Raw genomic sequence first — 24,939 nt, forward strand, 5'->3', positions numbered from 1 at the left:
CCCCTAAATCCACCTATGATCATGAATAAACAAAAAAACCACAGCACCTGAAGGTCATTGTACCGTAGTCTGTGAAATTGAGGAAGGGGAGAGAAAATGTTCCCCAAAAAGTTGGAAGATTTTGCCTTAAATGTACCCCCTTCAAAATAACCACCTAAAATGTCATCAAAAAACCCTCCCTGAATTTTTTTTCTAGCTACAGCCTTGACAGTACACTTACTTTCTGCACATGCCTCAAACAATGTGGCTGCTTGGAGCTAGGCTGGGTATGAGAACCAATTCCTGATATGTGGGCTTGCTGTATGTATTATGTGTGTAGGGGTTGAGCTGAGCTTTTTTGTATAGTTTTCCCCTTCTCTCCTCTCATTAAGGGACTGCCGTCTCTGATGATGGATCTCATGCTTTTAATGTTGCATCTATTTATTCCTTCTTAATTATTCAATAAATATTTAACAGCAGATATAGTTTGTATGCAGCCAATTGCGATCAAATAGTAAATTTATCTCTTACCTTTTTATGTAAAAAAATTATGCAAAGTTTGTGTGTATATTTTCTGCTCTTTGAGTGGCAAATTGTTTGCACTTGTATTTATGTGAAAAGAAAAAATACTCCGGAATATAAGCATTAAGTAATACCTAGTCCTTTTAGGAAACTAACCTTTATGTATCAAAATCCAATTCTTTGGACCTGCATTGTATTTTCTTAAGTACACCAAAAAGACACATCAGCACCTATCACACTAGTGCTTATCAGTGGCGTAGCCAGGAAATTTGTTTGACGGGGGGGTCCAAAATCAGAAGGGGAAATTTTAAAAAAACAGAGTACTATAGAGAGGCTGTCGAACCAATTTTAATACTGTTTATAATGGAAAAAAACTTCACTTTTCAAAGAAATATTCTGTAAATTCATGATGTTTCAATGTTTTGTCTTCTTATGTCAAGCAGAGTAATTGTGTTTTTATATTTCGGGGGAGGGGAAGGAAGGGGGTCCGGACCCCACTCTCACTATGCCACTGGTGCTTGTGTATTTGAATACTGATTTATACAGTTATGATTTTAAAAAATCAAGATAGTCATCAAATGAAAAATGAATCTTGCTTTTAAGAACTAACTTTTTCTTGGAATTTGTATTTGTTTTGTTATATATTTTGTGTCCGGTGACGACTGTAGACTTGTACAGATTTAATTGCATATGAGCCTATGTAGTAGATAAATTTTTTATTGAAAATTAAGCAATACATAAAATTTGCTCAAAGCCTTGGTGTCAAGGGGTTGGTCAGGGTGAATCAATAATGCTTTATAATACATACATGTTTCTAATACAATTATGGTCATTGTAGTTATACACTATCATCAGTAGTAGGTCAATCAATAAGGACAACTTTTCTTAATTTTTTCTCAATCGATTGACCTAACCATGATTATTATTATACTCCAGACTGTTGACTTTGAAAATATATTATATGTACGTCATAATACGGTCCTAATGTTGGTTTATTGTACATAGTCCTCCTTTCTCCCTTTCCCAAGGTACTTCCTCCAATTCCTTTTTCCTTATGTCATATGTTCTTCGTCAATCCTTAGTACTTATGCCTGGTTCTTTCTCGGGGGACTTATACCTCACATAATGGCTATGTTTTATGGCATGGACTATCCACTGTGTCCTTCCCTGGCATATGGTGCTCCGCAGTTCCTTCTTCCCCTACTCTTTGGTACACCACCTCATTTCTCACTTTACCCATCCATTTGATTTTCAACATTTTCCATCAGCACCAGGTTTCGAAGCTAAAACAATGAGTTTCCATGTTTCACCAGGCTTTGAGTCTTTTCTGGTCAGATTTTTTGATTCTCCAAGTTTCGGATCTACTGAATGCCTCTGCTCATGCATTCAAAATACACATATTGGATTAAATATTACAAAATATATTGTAAAAAGTTTTATTATTTCACATTGACCTATCCCTTGGTACTAAGACTTATTCATAATAGATGTGGTTGGCAAGATGAATTCAACTTAGAAATTTTTCACTTCTGCCACCTATCATATAGAAACTGCCAATGCTTGATTCTCTTTTGTAAGCATGCTATAGTCAATTCATTGATTTGATTTCCAGGGTAACTCATCTGTAAATAGTCTTAGCACAAGTAGTACAAGGAATGAATCTGGATCTCCGCTGATGGAGCGCTCCGCAAGGACGAATCGGTTGCTGAATGGTCCGCTGGTGCCGCCACCTCCTCCACCCCCACCACCCAGCAGCCCAACGTTGCTGAGGAGACCTTCAAACAAATACGGCTCACAAAAAGGTAGTTCTGCATGCTGTGAAAGATCTGACGAGTATGATGTGAGGTATGATGTGGTGGAAGCTCTTAATATTAGTAAAATTGGACATTCTGTAAGTCGTCTTTGCCGACGGTAAAGGGGTTCGGGGGAAACAAAGCAGGGAACAAGTCCAAATTCTCACACAAAGCAACTTCCTTTATTCAGCCCAAAGCCTTACACTCTATCCCGCTGCCCAACCACAACTGCCTCCCCTAGCCGCCGCCAGCCCACGTCCCTGGAGTCACCGAAAGAGATCGTTCCTCAAGCGACTCTTCCGATGACAGCAGGAATGTGCTTAATGGCTGGGTCTCAAACGAAGTCCGTTCGAGGCGGCTCCCTGTCCGTCATCTCGCAGCTTTTAATAATCTTAATGAAACCGCGCTTACAATTGCAATATTTCCGCTTAGTTTTATTTTGGCACTATGCGTTTTGTTGTTACAAACAACATTATCATGTTTAACATAAGTCTTAAGAGTTCTTCCTCATAAAGGTCTTGGTGCTTGAAGGGAGGGAGTAAGGTGGAGGATGGTGTTTGGGTGTCAATAAGTGGGGATATTGAGGGTTTAGGGAGAAATGATCATTTTTGCTGTTAGATGTAATGGTAGTGTGGGAGAAGGCACTTTGAATTAAACACTAGCGCTGGGTAACGAAGGAACTTTATTATTGAGGCACCGTCACAATACAAGGCAAACTGGTGAGTCGCTGGCTTCGCGAGAACTGCCCCGTTGCTGGCATCGATGTATTTATATAACCCTCGCCCGAACATTCTGGAAGGGTGATCTGGAAGGTTCCCCCGTCCTCTGGAAGCTTCGGGCGAGAATCGAGGGAATAGCCGAGCGCCGGTTGAATGGTGCCACAGTAGCAAACTTCAGAGTGACTCCTTCCTTAAACCTTTCGCTACTGTTCAATCTCCAAAAACCTTCTCCTCGCATGCGGCGAAAAGGTTAAAATGCATTTTGTGGGCCCATGGAGCAGGTATTTCAATAATGGGCATGGTACACCCTCCAAAGGGTTGCTAATCTGGGACCCTATCCTCGACGAGCTCACCCACGCAGGCCCATCTCATCGACCCTACCAAACATTGCCTCCCTCCCGAAAAGTGACCGCTCTGACTGCAATTTGAAATTCTATCAATCAATCCGATCATCAAAAAATGATCGTTTTCATCGCACCCCTGCCAATCAAGCAATCAAGAACGTCTTTGAGCCGTGTTTCTGCGATGAAAAATAACGATTTTGTTAACTTTGCCAAAATGGCGATTTTCCGGTGGTCTGCAGCCACGTTTTTAGCAAAGTTAACAAAATCATTATTTTGATTATTATACGTGATTGCTTGATTGGCAGGAGTGCGATGAAAACAATCATTTTTTGATGACCGGATTGATTGATTGATTTTCAAATTGCAGTCAGAGCGGTCACTTTTCGGGAGGGAGGCCCCCTGCTGGTAAGGTCGATGAAACGGGCCTGCGTGGGTGAGCTCGTCAAGGATAGGGTCCCGGATTAGGGACCCTTCGAAGTGCTTTTGCAAAAGTACATGGCAGGGAGGAAAAAAAAGTGCGTTCACAGCAGTCTGCTGTGCGAACGTACTTGGTACGTTCACAGCAGTGAAAGGGTCAAGGCACTGGCTGTTGAAGTTGATGTTCAAATCAGCGAGGCGGCACTTAATTGAAAGATTGAGATGATGTTTGGCCTGGTATACATTACAACCCTTGAATAAATTAAATTAAAGATGAAATAAAAATTACCCCGTCTCTCACAACCCTCAATATCCCCACTTCTTGACACCCAGACCCCATTCCCACCTTACCCCTCCCTTCAAGCACCAAGACCTATATAAGGAAGAACTCTTAAGACTTTTGCTAACACTTAATAATGTTGTTTTTAACAACGAAATGTGTAGTGTCAAAATAAAACTCAGTGGAAATATTGCAATGTCAAATTTTACTTATCTGATGAGTTCCCAGCTGGATTGGATCGATTTTTTTTGGAGTTGAACCCAACCTTGAAAAGCTCCAAAGAAAAGGGCAAAGTATTTATGTGCTGATAGGAGGGAGTAGATAGGAAAAGCTCAAGGATAATCTGATAGAACTGAATGATAAAAATATCATTGACTCTTACACACTTATTGTTGGCTATAGCTGATGCAATCTTTTCTTCTCAAAGAAACAAATGGTGATTATAGCAGATTAAGTTTTTCCTATTCGAAAGAATGGACGTTTGCAACTATGTGACCAAGGGGATGAGAACTGACTATGCCCGAAGCAAAAATCTCAAGTATACCTCTACCTCTTGCAACCCAACACAGCTTAGTGATTAAAATCTGCACCTGATATTTTGTTGAATATTTTATTCCACCCATGTGAGACTTCAAGGAGGTGAGAAGATGATAATAAGATGGCAGCAAGCCACGGGAAAATGAGAGTTCAAAACATGCCAAATATCCCTGAAAAAATATGGCCTCATACAAAAACAAACATTTCATTACAATTACATGCACAATACATAACAACTCCTCCCAACTTTAAATGTGGCCATACCATAAGAATACACAAGGCCCTCTCACATGCCAAACAATTTCATTCATAATTCAGAGCAGCTCCTCAGATGTTGACTGCAACTGGGCGACATTTTCTTGGGCAGCTTCTGCAGCCTGGACCCTATCTACAACCCTCTTTAAATCTAGAGACTCTTGAGGCAAAAAGGGCCTCCTTCAACCTCATATCAGATAGGCCTACCAACACCTGCCCAAATAGGGATTCGTCTGAATTGGTTAACTCCAGTGGCGGCGCGTGCGTATACGCATGTTAGCAAGTGCACACCCAAAGATGAATAAATTATAAAAGAAAACTATTCCTTTGCAACGCGAAGGATAAAAGTACTATCTGCATATGCAAGAAACATGAGCCTCCGAACGCTACAGCTATCTCCTTTTCGAATTCACCGCACTACAAGTGTGCGATCCCGTGGCATCATGCCGGGCGCATTTTCGGTCTGTGCGATCGCTTGAGGGAGCGCTGGCGGGATGAGGTAAGCGGGGGGGTATGTGCTGTTCAAAGGGGCGATGGGAGCAGACTCAAAACCATGCGAATGCGCACGCGCATGTTTTTGGTGACTGACTAGCAGGTAGTGTAGTGGTGTAGCCGCCACCTACACTACCTGCGCCCAGGATCCTAGTCCGTCTACAGAGCCATCTGTATAGCCGTTTTCTACACTACTTCCTCATAGGGTGTAAGGAAAAGAGAATGAATTTCAACTACCGTCACTTGTAAAGGTGTGTTGAGAATAATTATTTTCATACATGCTAATATTATTTCTGTTCATGCAATTTTAAGGGTAGAGTGTACCAGTGATATGTTTTGCTTGCTATGTATTCTATTACGACGAAATATGACACTCATGGATTAGGATTAACATAATATAATTAAATCATCCTATATCTGCTCTAATGGACACCCTAGATAAATTACCACCAGCCGCCACTGGTTAACTCACATCCTTCCGCGAGCACCCGGAGGTATGAGAGAAAATCCTTAAAAGATTCTCCTGGGTTCTGCATCTGCTCGTGGAAAATTTCATGTAGCACCCACTTACATGGTTTTGGGTTTATGTACCTGTCCAAAAGTTTGGTAGCCTCACTGAATGAAATTTCTGTGGTGGAGTGCAGTTTAAATAATTTGATGACGTTTTTCAAAATAAATTTACCAGACACCGTAAAAAAAAATGGTCTTCTTCTTATATCATCATCTGCAATGTTGTTCCCCATAAAATAATAATACAGCTGTTCCTTAAAAACGCACCCGTCTTCTGCGTTGCCTAATGAAAAACTGGGAGGATTTCCAAGAGTTCCCATGAAATACAATCCTGACAAATTCACTATCACTCACGTGTAAAGTAAGATGTTTTTTTTTTAAATTACAGCGGCATATCAGCATCCCATCCTCGTCACCAATTGTTGTGTGCAGAATAATTATAGAAAGACTCAGATATGAGGCACAACGGATTTATTTGCCAGCATACAATAATTAAAGATACTGACCGGGCACGCATTGGACACCCGGAAAATAACTGCTGTCCATGGATGTGTGTGTGTCCGGACCATGATGCAACAAAAACAAAACACTGCTGAATTGCCCTGAAACAAGATGGCCTCATACAAAAACAAACATTTCATTACATTTACATGCTCAATACATAACAGAACTCATAGATTTAGGTTTTCCACCTCACGGTGCAATTGCAGCTGCTAACCCATTGAAGGATTGAGGTTAATGGGTGGGGGAAAGAATGGCATCCAGCATAGCATCTTGCATATGCATGCAAGTGTGTAAATTAACAAGTTGGCCTAATTGGATTCTTTAATTGAGAATAGAGCAGCATTAATATTCCTTAAATGTACTCATCCTTACATTTATTTTATTTTCTCCTATTTCAGATTCTCCATGACATCATATACTTTTTATTGGATGATTTCTGGATGTTGATCATTCAGAATGTATTCCTGATTAATTACAGAACAATATTTCATGTCTTCACAAGTAATGTTGTTTACTCTATCTCTTCCATAACTCTGAGAAGTTTTTATGTATTGATCCTTGGACTCATAGTGGTACTCTAAAAAACTAACTCTCTGTACTGTGGTGCTAAAAATCTGTGAATGAGAAAGTATTTATCAAAGTTGTTACACATTTGTCAATTTTGTTTATGTATGCATGTCTTATTTTTTTGTCGAATAAAATTTATCTTATCACTCTTCTTTGTTACTTCTGGTTGACATCTTTGTAGATAGCTTGTTTTTGCATGACTGTATTGACTAACTCGTTGACTCTTTTTGGTTTTTCTAGACAAAATGTGCACTTGTGACCACTTTAATCTAGAACACATTTAATAGGAATTCTTATCACATTCTCAAATCTGTTACAACTGGAAAATATGCATAAAGCAATGTTATGTCAAATAAAATGCATCGCCAGTCTTTCATTGCTTGGTTGGAATTGGAGCCTCAAATATTTGAAGTTATCAGAAAAAGCCCCAAGTGAACATCATATGAGACTCCCTAATTCCTTTTTCTGTCACATTAGTGAGTACTGAATACCATCCAGCCTTTGCCCATCCATCCTTGCCACAAATATGCTGTTTTTGCCACTGTTTCATTTGAATCATTATTAGGAATCCTGTACCTACCACATAAATGTATCATTTATTGGTATATTCAACCTGAAAATTGTGAATTCCAGTCCAGCATGCGTTAAAAGAATGATGTAAGTTGCTCATTGAAGTCCATTATTAATGGTAAAATATTGCCATTCATCTTCATTATGATGAATTTTTTGTGGACTGGGTTTAATTGCAAAAAAATTAATGCTTGGCTTCGTTAGGGCCCTCCAAAGGTACATATTTAACTGTCTGGGTCTACGTTCCCTTTGGAATTTTTCTCATTACATCTCCTTGAATCATAATGGATGCTAATTCAGTAGAATTTCAAATATCTGATTATTACATTAACCATTTGATGGATCATCTGTCCTTCACTTCCCTATGCAGTCCCCTTTACCATTCAACTGCTGCATGTTAAATGCAAGTCTTCCACTGTGTGCAGAAAATATCTAAAGAAGGCAGGGGTTCTCAGGGGAAACTCTGGGGGGCATAGGGCAATGGCATAGCCACATTGACACTCTGGCTTCCATATGATCAACAAAGTTAAGTAGTTTTTAGTCCAGAAGAGCATGGATGGGTATTTATACTCTAACTGGGGTGCTTTGGTATCGGGCTGGTGTGGTGGCGAGTGTTTTGGATTCCCATGCTGTGGGTCTGGGTTCCAATCCCGGCTGTGGCAGAAACTTATCGGAGACTGGCTGATCCCTACTTGACTGCTTTTTAGAGGGCACTTGAAGGACAGCATTCTTTATGTCAGATGGGAAATTGAGCCGTAAGAAATCAATAAGAGCTGGCTAATGTTGATGCAGGGTTTCCCTCCACCCTTTCTTGATTCTTACCCTTCCCTCAAAGCGTAAGTAAATAAGTGCAGTGTTCGTAGCTTTCTTGAAAAACCTATTGTGGTGCTCCAGGCTGTCTGCAAGTGGCTGGTAGATAAAGCATGGGGTTGGCACAGTGCACCAAGAATGATATTGGTGCTAGGGTATCTGACTAAGGCAACTCAGCGATTTAATATATCATTATTTGGGGGCCTATCAAGTTGAAGACCATTATTATCTCCTGATGACTCTTTTGGCGAGGTACCACAGGGAGGATAGTGGCAATTATGTGAGGGATTAGTAAAAGTTCAAATCACTGTGTCAATTTTTTTTACTGGGGATGGATCCGGAATGAGTTGGTAAGCCCTACAACATCTGTATTGACTGTAGGATAAGATGGCCATAACTCTAGTAGGAAACTTCATCCACTTCTGCCTGCCTCTTGGGTTAAAATTTTGACTTTTGGCGAAATAGTCAGTGGAGAAGTAATAATTGAAGCTAGATAAAACCAGCCTTCAAAATTGCACTGATTTAGAGGTATGGTTTGGGAGAGAAAAATTTCATGTGTATTGTATGCAGATGTTGGTGGTAGTATGGAGTTTATGTTATTCATATGCGTTGTTAATTTGAATTGTTGAGTTGTGCATGCCTAGAATTAGATTACAAGTTGCTGAAAACATTCTCCTATATGACATTTGTGAATGAATCAATAACATTATTTTTAGTTTTTTCATAACTCGATAGTTCAAATATCACCAATAATAATGTTGTCAGCAAAGTAGTACATTACACATACAATAATGATTCTGGAACACTAGCCACTTGAGCAAAAATTTTGAATTTGTGTAAGTGAATGGAGTAAGTTTGTATCAGTATAGTCGGTTATGATTGACTCTGGCACTAGGAAAATACAATCAAGTGTATTCACCTTTTGGTATTTTACCAGTTTATTCTCTATTTATGTATGCTTTTTTTAAAACTATGAATCCACTGGTAATCACCTGTGATCACCAATTTTTGTGGAAGTTGTACTGTAATCTGTAACTGTTATATTGAGGATTGCTACAGACCTCTTTAATTCTTATTTTGAATATCCATATAATGGGTGATCTGTATTGGCTAGATTGAGATTAGACATATAGACAGTGAGGGAGAATCAGGTCCTTCTTGGTTAATGATAAGATACGGAGGTGAGTATTGAACGAAATAGCTTATGAAGAGATGCTACTGATTCTGGGTAGCATTAGGATTAAAGAACTCATCTTAAAACTGTGGCATATTGTGGAGATATAATTAATATGTACACTGTTCATTACCGAGGTGATTGTGGTAGCCTTTACTCAGTTGCAAATATCTTTGTGGGTGGGGAATATACAAGTGGGCACTCCCTTAAAATCCTATAGGGTAAGTAGCACATATTGCAAGAAATGTTTTTTTCCTTTCTGCAAATACTCGAGTTATGGCCTGGTAGTTGGTTTTATACATACGTAGTTGCACCATCATGTCAACTTTCATTAAGATAAGAAACTTCAATATTTTAGTTAAAGCTGGGTACTTTATAATATTTGCCATTTTCTGACAACAACTATTTGATTCCAGCCCTGATCAAACATTTTTCTTAAGTTCTCCGATGTTTGATGTGGGATATTTTTCTATAACGCTGTTCTACTTGAAAAACACCTTGCTCCTCTTAGTCATTTTTAGTCTAAATCTCGTAAGTCTTATAGCCAGTACGCTCAACCCCACAGTTTCCCACAGGTAACCATGATATTTTTCATCTATAAAATCGTGGTTGTAGAGGATGTTAAGAGACACGTGTAGCAAATTTATGAAACAATTGAAAGATAAGTTTCAAGATGACTGCAGCAACTTTAAAAAGTATATGCAATCTGCATTAAATTCATCAGATGATAATGACTTTTTTTGTTGGAATTACATCAGTACCTACATCCTACTGTCATGAAAATTAAGTTAAAAACTATAAATCAACCACTCTTATTCTTAATTCAGCAAAAAAAACTCAATGCTTCCCAATTTTGGCCTCCATGGTGGCAGAGTTAAGTCCTCATCTGCTAATTCCTGAGATTACAGATTCTAGTCCAGCCTGAGCGGATTTATTTCCACTTAGGACATGGATGTGTGCAAAATTCTTCTGATTTGATCTCTGGAAAATCTAAATTCATGCAACCCCTTCTAGGATTTCTGGGACAAAATGGGCGAAGTGCAGTATTATGTATATGCTACAAAAAATAGCACAATTAATATTCCCATCAAAATGTGTTGTATGTATTTGGTACCGGTTAACGGCATTAAATATGTAAGATAAATTTTGATTTCAGTTTATATGACCCAAAGGAAAAAATTGAGGGATTGACAGCATTTACTTTCAGGAAAAAGTGCGAAAGATCCACAGAGAAAAAAATCATCCGCCTTGACCGGGATTCGAACCCGGATCCCCTGATTTCCGGTCGAGTGCCAGTTAAGCTACCGAGGGGTCATTCTTCCCTGTGGATATTTTTGGGGGATCCGGGTTTGAATCCCGGTTAAGGTGGATGATTTTTTCTCTGTGGATCTTTCGCACGATTGTGCATTGCGGGTGACTACCGTATAAGTTATCACCGTGGCTAGTCCCGGTATACTTTAAACTTCAGGAAAAAGGTTTTTTGCCCAAATAAGGGAAATCCTTATATGTGCATACTCACATCTGGTTTCTTAGGGAAAAAATGCTGCATCATAGGACTGGAACTGAAAATGTGTGATATGGTCCTCATTTGGAGGGGAGTGTGGATAATCCCCCAAGAAAGGGTCGGCCAACCTACTCATATCAGTCCCTTATTAGGTGAGAGAGACTTAAGAGAATTTTATGGAAAACGACACAGGTAAGGGCATCAATGGGAAATGGTAGGCTTTGCAACACTGCTAGTATACTCACAGAGTCAAGATGACTGATATAGGTGTGCAGGCTGTGGTGAAAACGATCTGTCCTTGGCAGTGGCGTAGTGAAGGGGAGGGTCCATCCCCCCCCAAAAAATATGATAAAAGTATACTTACTTTGTATCATAAAGGAAAACCAAATATTGAAAAATCATGAGTTTAGAAAAAGATTTCTTTGAAAAATGAAGTTTTTTTGATCATGAGAAGTGTTAAATTTAGTTTAAAACCGTCTACGTAGTACCTTGTTTTTCAAAAATTTCCCCCCCCCCCCCCTGGTTTTGGACCCTCCCCGAACCAATTTCGTGGCTACGTTGCTGGTCCTTGGCTGCCCATGTGAGAGAGTGGCTTTGGGAAAGGAAATAGCTTTCTGCCCTAAAAGTGTGAAATTTACTCACCAGTGGCTTAGTTTGGAGTTAACCTAGCTAATCCTTGGGTTGAATAACAGACTGAGTGAGTATGTGATATTTACTAAGGAATGTCAGTAGTATTGAAACACATATCATGACACAAAATGGGCTTTGATAAATCCAGTCAATACAAAGATGGGAAATTTCTAGCCCCCACCCATCTGTGAACACATCGAAATCAAGAGAAACAAATGTTATTACAATGGACATGCTGGCTTAAGTACGAGTAATACGTGGACTCAGTCATCTGCAATATTTCTCCACTTCTACCTTCCAGTCTGAAACCCCTCCCTACTTCCACTTCTACTTCTCGCTGATATAAATAAGAGGTAATATCAGTATAAAACAATATAAATAAAGCTAGCACATCGACGTGGAACATACTTAATATCCATGGAAATGCACCCTCTTACAGATGTGACATCTGATGCAAACAAGGATTTTGCTGTGGCATTTACATAATATCATTTGTATCTCTCTAGTTATTCCATGGAATCGTATATACTATGTGTGCATTATTTCTTGTGCTTGCTGAGTTGTCATCTATCACCGTTCCAATAAATAATTGGCTTGAAGTGGATCACATAAAGTCAGGCTAAAATTTCTGGTTCATCACTCGGCATACATCAACATGCCAAATTTTATCATTAATACATTGTGTATCTGTCTGTCTTCAGTCTCCAATTTGTTAGGATGGATGGTCAAAGCTGTACTGTATTTTCATATTTTAACAATACATATTTATTTTGTTCACTCAACAGTGGCTCCGCCTCCACCGATTCGCAACCACAGCTCCCTGCAGAAATTGAACCACAGCTCATCGACCGAAGGATCTCCACAATTTCGGACAGCCACCATCAATTCAACAATCAAAATGATGAGCAGATTGGATGAGACTACTGGGGTGCCAAGGGTCACAGTCACTGAGAGTCACAACGACAAAATGGGATCCCGGAGGTCTCTCAGTCCTCAAAGGAGTGCCACCCCGGATCCATATTTCCCAAAGAAGTCAGCAGAGTACAGCAGTTTCAGAGTAATGAAGCAGAAGGTTAAGCTCATTTTATATCTTTGTATTTCTAACATAATGCATTCCTTCTTCAGTCACCCTTGTGAAGTGCTTTGAATAATGTCTATAGTATGAACACGGTGTACTCTTTGTCACTTGTTTTCTATAGTTTTAATCACCATTAATTACTCCTGGTTGGCTACAATATCATTATTTTCATTTAATTAATTCTGATTTCTGCTGTGTACAATTAAATAAATATTTTCGATTGGGCCCCAGCCGGAATTTTCAAAAAAGAACCTAAACTTGCAATGCTACCCTGTTTTTTATAGTAATTGTTACTTTCTCTAAATCTACCACTGTATTGATTTGCCTCAGCCAAAACTACTAATGTAAATCTATAACATTGCTTCACTAGGGAAGGTAAAGATGTAAGAAAGAAAGAAGGAGAGGGTATTGGAAAAGATGTATTCATTATTTATTTTATATAAAAACTGAAATTTTAGTTGTAAAATCACCATTTGGTTCATTAAATTTCATCAACCTAGCTCTTAGAACATCTTTAAAAAGTTTTATGGAAGGTTACTGTACTTCTAACTGTAATTAATTCACTTTAAAATTGTAGATGGTACCTATAACAAAACCTAAAGGTAAATAAACTTTTACCACATTAATGTTTTCAAACATAAACGTTGGCACTACATATTTTAATACTGATTACCATTTTATTTTTACCTGCTGTGTTTTGATGCATTTAAATGCATGAACAACATTTTTTGTTATATCGTGATGGTTTCCTATGCCCATTTTTTTGCGTCACCTCTATGAAATGAATAAATTATTATTATTAAAAATTATAAAAAGTAATTGTAACCAGGTCCAATTCATTTTTCTTTATAGTTTACCCATCTCTGTCCATTGCCTTAGTTAATGAAGAACATATTCAAACATCAGGACAAGGCATTGGAATCAATCTGACCTAAACATTCTTTCTATTCAGGTTAAACGTGGGTTGAACTTGCGACGCTTCCGTTCGGAGGCGAACGTACGCCCGGAGGGAGAGGATAAGAAGGGTATTGCCACGTCTCCTGCGAATCCGCTGGCACCAAGGGGCTCCTCCATTACCCTCAGCATTGAGCCCCGTGGAGGAGGCGAGGCCGATGCAACGGAACTGCTCAACGGAGACAGGAACGCCAGGGGGAAGTCAAGGGACGGGATGAGGATGCTGGGACACGCCATGTCACAACCGAACCTCCTCCTGATGAGGAGGCACATGGGATTGATGACTTCCATCGCCAAGCCTGCATCCTCGACTACGTCCCTGCCAATGACTCCCTCCCCTTCACCGATCTCGTCACCATCGTCTTCTCCGCAGCAACCCGAGGCACAAAACACTTGCAAAAGACCCACAGGTCAGCAGCCCTTTGTTAGTTTGAGTTTGATATTTTTCATAATGAAAAGTACTTCTCTATTTTCTCGGTTATTTTTTCATTCCAACTGACCAAGGTTTTGGTAGATAATGCTATTTTCAAAGTTTCCATTTTCAACCTTGTAAATAGCATTATGTGCTGAAACCTGGGTCTGTTGGAATGAATAAATAACTGCAGAAATAAACAAATACTATTCATTATGTCATATATCAAAGTTGTCCACCGAATTATGCTAAAAATTTATATTTTATGAGTCTAACCCTGTTATTGCTACAGAAATTTAATGTTATTATTGAAAAAAAGTACCAGCATGAATTTAGTGGTTTGTAAAACATTCATTTAAAAAAATATGAATTTTATATGTAACTATGAGTCATCTCCCTCAAATAACTTACCTCTGCGAGATGAATTTGTGCCTGTATGCATAACGTTTTAATACCTAGCATTTAGATCGATATTTTATGGAATCATGTTTATTCTTTTCAGATTTGAATGTTGTACCAGCATCCCTCATGGGCTCACAAGATAATCCTGAGAATTACATTGGTGTGGAAGGAAGGGTTATCCAAGCACAAGGACTTAATGTTGCTCGAGTTGCACAGCTGTATTGCAGAGTGAAACTCTTCAGGTTAGAGCCAATTGAGTCACGTCATGTTCTTATTGGTTTGAAAATCCTGTAGTTTGGCCACTGCTATTATGGATTAGTTTCTATGCTAGTCATGGTCTGAAATTTAAATTCCTCTGAAGTTTTACCCACACTCGCTAAATTCTAGCTTGCCATATTTTGCAAACAAGAAATATTCTACCTTATCATGAGAATAGAAAATTTAAAAAAATATTACTATTGACTTCACGCCTTAAGAAGGGAACCAGAAAAAGGAAAATACATAGTACTTCCCTCACCACTGCCTCGAGAATTTCTTTACATTCCCTAGCACAGAGTTTTCACTCTGCACTAGTCTTAAGAGGATATGTCTTATGCCATTTGTCTTATGAGGAGAAATTGTTTGACATGGCTTAGATTTAACCCATGTTTCCGGAATCGTGGTCAAGACAGATGATTTTTTTCTCCCTTGAATTTTTGTACATTTATTGCACTTGTGGGCGACTATCAACATGTTGCCAGCGGTTGACAACAAAATTTTCCGCAGGGCCCTAAAAAAATTCCTAATATCTAAACCCATATACTCACTGGAGGAAATTGATTTCTCCACTATCAGCTTTTAAATGTACTTTTGCACTATGATTCAAATTGTATGATTTCTCTTTTATTTGTATCATATATGTACATTCTGCTGCCTCTTAAATCCAGGGTATTTCTTATTACTGTGTATTCTCATGAGGTGTATTAATTGACGACATCTACCACAATTATTATTGTGCTACAGATGAATAAAGATACTATTATTATTATTATGTAAAGATATACTGCTGGATAGTAGAAAATTCAACACTCAGGTTTTTTTTTTTGAGTGGTCACACTCACTTGAAAATTTATTCATCATTTCTTCAGGCCGACTATACCAGGGAGTAAGTCACCGTACGTGGCGACTGGCAAGACACTGGCCAAATCCCGCCTGCTGCCCTCTGTTCCCAACCCGCAGTTTGACTTGAGCTTCCAAGTGAACGATGGTGGGGGAATGGGGGGAGGAGGAAGGAGGGGGGGAGAGAGGGAGGAGGGGGTGCCGTGCAGGGCGGCCCTTCTCTTCGAAATTCGCTCCTCTGGAAACAAGGACATACTTGCCAGCAGGCGCATCACGCTACAGGAACTTCTGTCTGGTAAGAGTGGTAAAAATAAATGAATCCAATCCAAAGCTCATTTACTTGTGAACGTGAATTTTCTTAGATATTAGCACACTTTACCATACGAATGATGATTATATGGATGTGTAATTTGATTTTATCCTTAGATATTATAAATTATTATTTGTAGGTATTATAAAAATTTTCAATGCATTTACATAGCCAAGGGGTGGGGTGTGGGGGGTACGGAACTCCCCCACAAAACATAAAACACAATTATTTTCCTTCATAAAAGAAAACAAAATATTGAAAACTCATGAATTTACAAAATATTTCTTTAACAAATTAAGTTTTTTGATTATGAATATTGTTAAAATTAATTTGAAACCTTAGTTAAAAACTTAGTACATACTCTGTTTTTCAAAACTTTTCCCACCTGGTTTTGGACCCCTCCTGAATGAAATTCCTGGCTATGCCACTGTTTCAATGCGTTGCATATTTTTATGATACTACACATTTGATTGTTGATGCATTATTTTGTAGGAATGGACATATTTATCCCAATTTTCCATTGGACTTTTTTACCTCTAATGCTTATGCTATTTTTTATGGATGATTTAATCACAAAGGGATGGGTAACTGTGTAATCATTTGCTTTCTTTGAAAGTGAAAGGAATGAAACCTTTCCATTAAGAGGAAAATTATTCTCTCATTCCCTGGATGAACTTTTCAATCCTGAAATCATTGACACTGATAAAGAGGAGAGCCAAATCTATAGGATTATTTTCTGTGCAAGACCAATGATTTACATTTTGCTTGTATTTTCCATCATGGAAGACCATTTCTTTTCTTTTTCTTGGATCCAGCTGATATATTTAAAACCACACTTGAAGTTGCTCATTTTGTGTATTATTTAGTATAAAAGTGAAGCAGCTGTGACAGCAGTTACTGTAATGTAAATGACAGTAAAATAGAAGCCATCATATCAATCGCCTCTTTGCAGTGCAGCTCAAGTCCCGTGGTAGTGCTTTTCTGCTGTGATGCAAAATATGGTTGTTGGATCCCAACTGTCTCCTATTTTTCCTCAGCATATTTTATTATCCCTGCTTAACTGCAAGGGCGTACCCAGGATCAAAACAAGGGGGGGGGGGGGGGGCAAGTCATGGTTGCTCAAGTTGTAGGTTAGATTTAAGATTGGAAAATGTGAATGAAATCAAGATTTTAAGGAAACTGTAACAGCTCTTTATTAGTTTTTAAAATTGTTTGCTCGAAAAAATATTATTTTCCTGAAAGACATTTGCAATTTTTGCTTCTAGGGGGGGCAGCTGCCCCCTCCTGCCCCTCGCTGGGTACGCCCATGCTTAACTGGAAGTAATAGTAGTGCTTAGTGGAAATCCTATATCATAGAAGTTGAAGGAATGTTAACTTGGCTTTTTCCATATGGTGATTAATTTTTTCTGTCCAGTTGAAAAAAGTCAATTTTTTATTCCTTCAATTCCTAGTTAACTGGAGATTCACCTTATGCTGCTAGCTAAATATTGCTGGTACTTGTTCCAATTCAGAATTGATTAAAATTTCTCTTTGCTTCATCAGGTGCCCTTCCAGGATCAAACGAGGTTCGCACTTGGCTGTCTCTGAGCTCAAGTGGCGCATCGATGGAAGTGGAACTGGCTCATGGGAGGGAGACGAAGAAATCAACGGGGAAGGGGCTTTTTCGCAGCTGGTCTGTGCACCGTATTGGAAAAATATAAAAACACCCCTGCAGTCGAAAAAGAAGACAATTCCTTCTGAAGTGATCTTTTCAGAAGATTGTGTAAATAATTGGATGGCATGCGGTTTCATCCTTATGTGTTGTGCAATCAGATAGTACATGAAGTGAGTTCCAGTTCATGTTCTTTGCCCAGTATTAATTATCTTTAATTCCTTCTACAAACATTACCAGAACTCTCACATAAATTGTAATATTCTATCACTATGACAATATTTTCACCAATAAATACATATTTGTATTGAAGTTATTTTTTTGTAGTCTTGGTCACGTTAGGAGAGCTACAGTCATTGCTATATCCAAGAAGCTCAGAGTTTTTAAATGCCTATAAAATCTTATTTGGTTTGGCACTGGGTGAGCCTGTTGGCCTTAAACAGCCTTGCCCAGTGCCAAACCAAAGAAGATTTTATCAATAATATTAGCTGGGAAAGCCTACAAACTTTTATTTATTAAATATCTTTTATTTTAATCTGTTTCACCTTTTGTTTAGTTATCTCTTGTTTTGTGTAGTTTTAATCAGTGTGGTGGACAAATTGATGATAAGTAGTAAGCTGCATTAAGTATGGAAGTCACAGAGACTAGAAAATTCTTGGGAAAATAGACTAAACTTTCATTTGAATAACGGTTTTCAAAGCTGTGGTTATTTCATTTATTTTTATATTTATATAATGTCCTCCAAGAAAGATAGCTTTTCGTGTAACTGATTCATTTTTATTTGCAACTTCTTAGAAAATTTTCGTCAAGTATAGGTGCAATAAAATTTTAAAGTTTCTAATGTGAAAACATATCTTGCACTTGGAAACTTTCTCAAACAGTCGGGATCGCTAAGGGGCTTAATTCTCCTAGGTCTCCCTCACGGCAAGGGGGACCTCCTGGAATTTCCTATTGTACTACCCATTTCTCCTATGCCCATGGTAGGGGCCCATATGAAGGACCATCCCTTGGCAAGGAAGACAGAAGGGTCTTCCTGAATTATAAAGGTTCACTCCCTGCACTCAGCCAGGCTAGAGGGGAAAAATATTTCTTGCTTCTCTCCCGCATAGGCTGGTAGCTAAAATCACAAACTGCCGCAGCTGAAAGGTTAATGTTCATGGGGGTGCCTTTCTCTGAAATTCAGAATTTATGTGTATTGCAGCTGGTCCAGAGAAAGGACTTGTACCTTTTGCATACTTTGAATCCGTAAAACTCTTACTTACCTATATAGCCATAGGGGGATGTAGGGGAGGGGGGGTAAACGGGGGCAAATGCCCCCTCCAGACCCTCAAAAAGGTCTCATTATCATTGCTTTCGTTTTGTAATAAGGGGTATCCTTGTGCCCCCAGAACTAAATCCTGGATACAGCCTTGGTTGTGCCCCCCCCAGAAAGAAATCCTGGATCCGCCCCTGTCCATGGCTTTCTCCAGGGTGATCTCTCCCCTCATCTTTCATTACCGACCTTCTAGGTGAAAATTAGATAATATCTGTAGTGATGGGGGTGATCATCGTTATGTGTCAGTAGTACTCCTTCACTAGTGTTAGGTTGGTATATGAGAAGCATCACAGGCAGACAGACAAAAGCTTTAGATGGAAGGCATAGGTGTTTCTTGTTCAGATTAAGTAAGTTATTTTTCTTTAAAAGCAATGCTAAACACTTTTTGCAAGTTTAATGTAAGTTTTATTGTTTGGTAAGGAAACAATTCATTAGAACTCTCGTCTGGAGTGTGCGTCAATATCAGGGATGCTGACTTACAAAAAATATTGGGGGGCCCAAACTGGGGATCTTGCCTCAGGAAATTTTATAAGTAGTGAGTTTTAAGTTTTTTAAATATTTTAGCAGAGTCATTTGATCAACATTAGAACCCTGATAACTCAAATCTTGATATCTGGACACTCCGGGGAAAATCAACAAGCCTGACACATTTTTTCCTCACGCCCATAATGAATTTTTGAGGGGGCTCGGGCCCCCTCAGGCCCCATGGAGTCGGCGCCACTGGTCAATATGGCTGTGAGGTACGAAAATTGACATCAGCAGAGAAATCAAGTATTCGAAATGTTGTGTTTCCTAAAAATGACGAAAATCGAATGAATAATCCGGACGAATATTGAGGGAATCATAGCGAAAGTGGGAGGGGATAAGAGCTGCATCTACTGTACAAAACCGGCCAAGCATTATTTCCTATTCAGGGGCACAGCTAGGAATTAAGGGTAGGGGGATCAACTGGTGAGAGTAGAGACTAGCTCAGGGATCAACTGGTGAGAGTAAAGGATCCCCTCGGACTGAAGACACCAGGAGTCTGTGAAATTCCATGCGAGTGCGGAAAGAAATACATTGGAGAGACCAGTCGGACTGTTGAAACTAGAACGAAGGAACATCAGAGGTACTTACGGCTGGCCCAACCGGAAAAGTCTGCAGCGGCGGAGCATAGCATCAATGAAGACCATGCCATACAATGGATGGAGACGAAACTGCTATGCCGAGCACGTGGCTACTGGGACCGCCTTGTCAAGGAAGCCATTCAGATCCGCATCAACCGCAACAACTTCAACAGGGACACTGGTTTCCAATTCAGCAATGCTTGGAGACCAATAATGAAGTCCATTATATACGACAAAAATGGCGGGAAAACCTCAACAAGCGTGAACCAATCAGGTTACACCTGAACTCGGATGGAGTGTATATATACGGGAAAATTTTGAAGAACGGCATTCGGAAGATCCCCTGAGGATGATCAGCAAGTTGCGGATCGAAACGTCGGGAGACATGGACGACATCAACCGGTGGAAAACCCGAGAAACTTTTCTGCAACTGATACGCCGGGAAAACCTAAGATCATACATAAGGGTAGGGGGGTTTTAGGCACAGCTTATACTCGGGCGTTGGGGGGCATGGAGTACCCTCTAGGGTAAGCAGGAGGTGCGGAGGCCCTCCCCGAGAAATTTTTGAAGGTAAATTGTTCAAAATGGTGAATTTTACGGCTTTCTGAGTGATATTTTATTAATCCTTGCACTATTCTATAAGTGATATTATCCAATTAAGTAAAATGGATTTAGCTTAAAAATTTCTCTGCTCTGGGGAGGGTTTTATCCCCCAAACCCCTTACCCCTCCCTGCGCCAATGTTCCTATTAATCCTGATAATACAATAGTCGCGGTACAATAGGGTAGTTTCCTTCATCAAAGATAACGAAAGGCATTGATTGCGATTCGTTACCCGCCATTAGTGTATTCATAATAAATTTACAAATTACTTGGTTTTAGAAATACCGGTTTAGACGAATGGCAATGGTCAATTTTATCCTCATTTGAAAAAGGCCAGATTGGCGGCCATGCGTTGCCACTCCACGTGACGTCACAGGGACCTAGTTTCTATACGAGTAGATAGGAGTTTTACATCGTCTGAGATTACTAATGCATGCATGAGGCACAGAACTCAGGGAAACATGCCTTAATAATCACCTATTAAAAATGGCTAAGGTCGGAAAGTTTTCTTCGTTTGATAAGGTATTAATAATCCTTATTTAAGCCAAGCGCTACCTGCTAGCAGGGTACTCTGCTACTTGCCAGCAGCCTGCGTCGTATCAGCGCTCAGAGCCTTGCCCCAAGGTCACCTCACTTGCGGCAGCGGGAACCATAACGACGTCACACGGGGTTTTCCCGGCATTCATACATAGACGTCGCGTTTTCGCGCGCTTAAAATTGTTCACTTTTCATTTAATCGCGAAAAATAGATATCGTCATTTAAAAATCTAGAAGCGTGAAATACGTACTCCAGGAGTAATAATCTTTCGATTTAGGCAATAAAAAAATGATAGGAAACCACCCTATTGGGTCAGTGGCGGATTTAGGGGGGGAAATCACCCTTAGGTGCATCCATTAATTACGTGAAGCGTTTAGGGGGGAGAGGGGGTCAAGTCGATTCTCACCCGATCTCACGTGGGGGAGCCCTGGCAAGTATCCCGTAATTTTTTATCCGCGAGAAACAGTGTAAACTTGTGAGAAAACTGTGTCGAATTGAGCAAAACGTGATTTTATGTTTAAAATAATTAAATTATTTTGATTTAATAAATTCAACGCATTTGAGCATATATATTAACGTATTCACACTGAAAATACGCATTTCCAATCATCTCACGTGAAATTTGAGCCAAAACTCACGATATCTACCTAATAAGGGAAGGAGGATCCAGAAATCGCGAAAATCACATCGCGTAATAGGGTGGTTTCCTATTATTTTTTTATTGCCTAAATCGAAAGATTATTACTCCTGGAGTACGTATTTCACGCTTTTAGATTTTTAAATGACAATATCTATTTTTCGCGATTAAATGAAAAGTGAAAATTTTCAAGCGCGCGAAAACGCGACGCGTAAGTATGAGTGCCGGGAAATCTCTCCGTGTGACGTATTTCTGGTTCCCGCTGCCGCCCTGTGAGGTGTCCTTGAGGCGAGCTTAGCGCTGATACGACGCAGGCTGCAAGCGGGTAGCTGAGTACCCTGCTGGCTGGTAGCGCTTGGCTTAAATAAGGATTATTAATACCTTATCAAATGAAGAAAACTTTCCGACCTTAGCCAGTTTTAATAAGTGATTATTAAGACATGTTTCCCTGAGCTCTGGGCCACATGCATGCATTGGTAACCTCAGACGATGTATAACTCCTATCTACTCCTATAGAAACTAGGTCCCTGTGACGTCACGTGGAGTGGCATCGCATGGGCGCCAATTTGGCCCTTTTCAAATGAGGATAAAAATGGACCATTGCCATTCGTCTAAACCGGTATTTCTAAAATCATATGAATTGTATATTATGAATACAGTAATGGTGGGTAACGAATAGCAGTCAATGCCTTTCGTTTTCTTTGATGAAGGAAACTACCCTATTAATGGACGGCCCTCTATCCGGAATTTCTGGAAAAAATTAGCGGATGGTAATATTTAAGGTGACTCCTCGATTGAAGTTATTGTTCCACCAACTTAACTAGCATTACAGTGGCGTCCCACTAATTCGAACACGCTAAATGCGATTATCCGTTTAATCCGAACAGATCCAAGACAATATTTTGCGCATCGTGACAACAGATGACGAACTAATGGAGAGTGGCGACTGCCGAACGCACCATCCATAGTGTTTCCATGCGTCATGTCAGTCCTAATATCAGGGATGTCCCAGTCATGGTCCTTATATCAGGGATGTTAATGGAAAGTAAACGGAAGTCAAAACCAGTAAAATTTCAATAGTTTCGTTCCCGGGAGTGAAATGTAGAAACGAAACGAAATGGATTTAAACTCGGGGAGCTTAACTCAGGGTCGAAACGAAATCGGAGTCAAAACCACTTCGGGTCGAAACTAAACTAAACTTCTGGGACGTAACGAAACACATATAATGTTTCGCACCAGTGGATACGAAACCCTACGACGCGCCGCGGCGGGCTCGCCAGGTTACTCTCCTGGGCCCAAGTCTGAAGCCGAAGCTTATCACCTCTGCACCGCAGATGGGGGAGGACTGGAAGGAGGCGCCGCCGCCGCGATAGGAGCCCGACGACGCCTCCTAGGACAGGATAGGGAAGGAAGGGAAGGGACGAGGAAACAACACATGCAAGAAAACAACCTAGATGAAATGAAGACGCACAAGACTTGCAAATTGAACCAAAACACCTGGAAGATGAATATGAAGAATCAGAAACAAAATGCAGTTGAAAAAACGGTCCCCGAAAATGTTATTCAGTTAAAAAAAAGTGTCCTCAGGGGTAAAAATAAGAACCGTTGGGCTACAAATCCTGCTGAAAGAGTTGAACGAACTAAAAAACTGCACCTTTAGAAGACTTTGATAGAAAATGTAGGGTTTCTTAATTCTCTTATCATATTTAATAAAATATTAAAACAAGTATTTAAATTTATGTTTTTGCAATAATTTAAGGCCCAAATAAAGCGTTTTCAATGTTTTTTAGAAAAAAAAATAAGTTTTTACATTTCATATGTTTTTTAACTCTTAGGGGCACTCAGTACCCCAGTGTACGGTTGGTGTAACAGAAATGGAGGTGTACGGTTGCAGGGTTAACCAGGCGTGCTTATGAGTTAGCAGTGTATTGCTTTGAAGAAGGGTTTGGGAAAATACATTCTTGTCCAGTTTGCGGTCTGATTCACTGCATACAAGGGCGCACCCAGGATCACAACTAGAGGGGGGCAATCCGTGGTGGTCGTTCAAGTTGTAACACAGAAAAGGTTAATGAAACCAAAATTTCAAGAAAATTGTGACAGCGCTATATTAGTTTTTAAAATTATTTGCTTGGAGAAAATATTTATATTTTAATTTCAAGTTTTATATTAATATCACTTTTATTGGATTTTAAGAGAATATGTTCAAAACTTTCGTTTTGAATGAAATTTACTTTTGCTTTCAGGGGGGGGGGTGCCCCCTTCTACCCCCCGCTGAGTACGCCCATGACTGCATACGCTTGTGATTCGTCCTTCCGTTTCAAATCGTTTTTTTCACTATTATTCCGGCTAATCCGAACAATCAAGTTTTTAAGTTTTTCGAATGGGGTTAGGTCCCGATTAGTTAGTATCAGCGGGACTCAGACAACTTCAGTAACTATTACTAACTTATATTTTTCTATGAGAATGCTAAAAAGAAAGGTATTTCTATTAAACTACTAAAAATAGTAAATTAATTTTTGTCAAGCTAAAGTAAGTTTCACAGTTCCTTTATCAGTATAAAGCATAGAGGTTACCTCTATGGTATAAATGAAATGTTCTCGTATTTAAAACATTATCGATGAATACCTAGAAGTTACTTCTGTGCGCATGTATATTTTTTATTTATTTATATTTTTTTAATTATATTTTTACATCCATACCACCGAAAACAGCTCTATACGGCTTTTTACATCGGTTTTATCAACATGGCAACAATTTTACGCGCATAACAAAAGGTACCCTTATCCACGGCAACCATAAATATTTTTCTATGAGAATAATTTTCTATATTAAGGTACCTTACCCAGGTGGTACTCGAACCCTCGACCTCCTGCTTGGCAGGCGAGGCCTTTACCCCGCCACCACCAAGGCCAGCAGTTGTATTAATATTGTATTGCCGTATAATTTTCTGCAGGACAAGTGCCTCCTGTGCCCAGCAAAAAATGGAAATAAATAGTTTTAGCCACTTTTTTCATGCGTCCAAAAACGACGATAGGCAAATGCCATTATACGGGTTTCATTTCATGACCACGTCGTCGGCAGTGTCACCGTTGAGAAAATTCGGCGTCGCTGCGAATTTTCCGGCGTCCGCGGCGCGGTGCGCAAGTCGGCTCCCCAATAATACCTCTATGGGAATTTCGACCCCTTCTCATTTCGGCGGACTTTCATGAACCAAGCAAGGCGTGAAAAA

The 24,939-nt window shown here is 39.6% G+C and overlaps 1 protein-coding gene across 1 annotated transcript in view; it reads left to right on the plus strand.

Annotated features, from left to right (window-relative positions):
* Positions 1–17,824, plus strand: part of LOC124167829 — a 264,122-nt gene extending 246,298 nt beyond the window's left edge. Inside the window, exons 15-20 of the mRNA XM_046545868.1 lie at positions 2,114–2,303; positions 12,393–12,679; positions 13,638–14,049; positions 14,554–14,695; positions 15,581–15,846; positions 17,404–17,824. Coding sequence (XP_046401824.1) covers positions 2,114–2,303; positions 12,393–12,679; positions 13,638–14,049; positions 14,554–14,695; positions 15,581–15,846; positions 17,404–17,561 — 1,455 coding nt within the window. The 3' untranslated portion in view covers positions 17,562–17,824. The remainder of the gene's footprint in view (positions 1–2,113; positions 2,304–12,392; positions 12,680–13,637; positions 14,050–14,553; positions 14,696–15,580; positions 15,847–17,403) is intronic.
* Positions 17,825–24,939: the final 7,115 nt, after the last annotated feature.

This window comes from Ischnura elegans, chromosome 11, assembly GCF_921293095.1.
Source record: "Ischnura elegans chromosome 11, ioIscEleg1.1, whole genome shotgun sequence".
Classification (NCBI taxonomy): domain Eukaryota; kingdom Metazoa; phylum Arthropoda; class Insecta; order Odonata; family Coenagrionidae; genus Ischnura; species Ischnura elegans.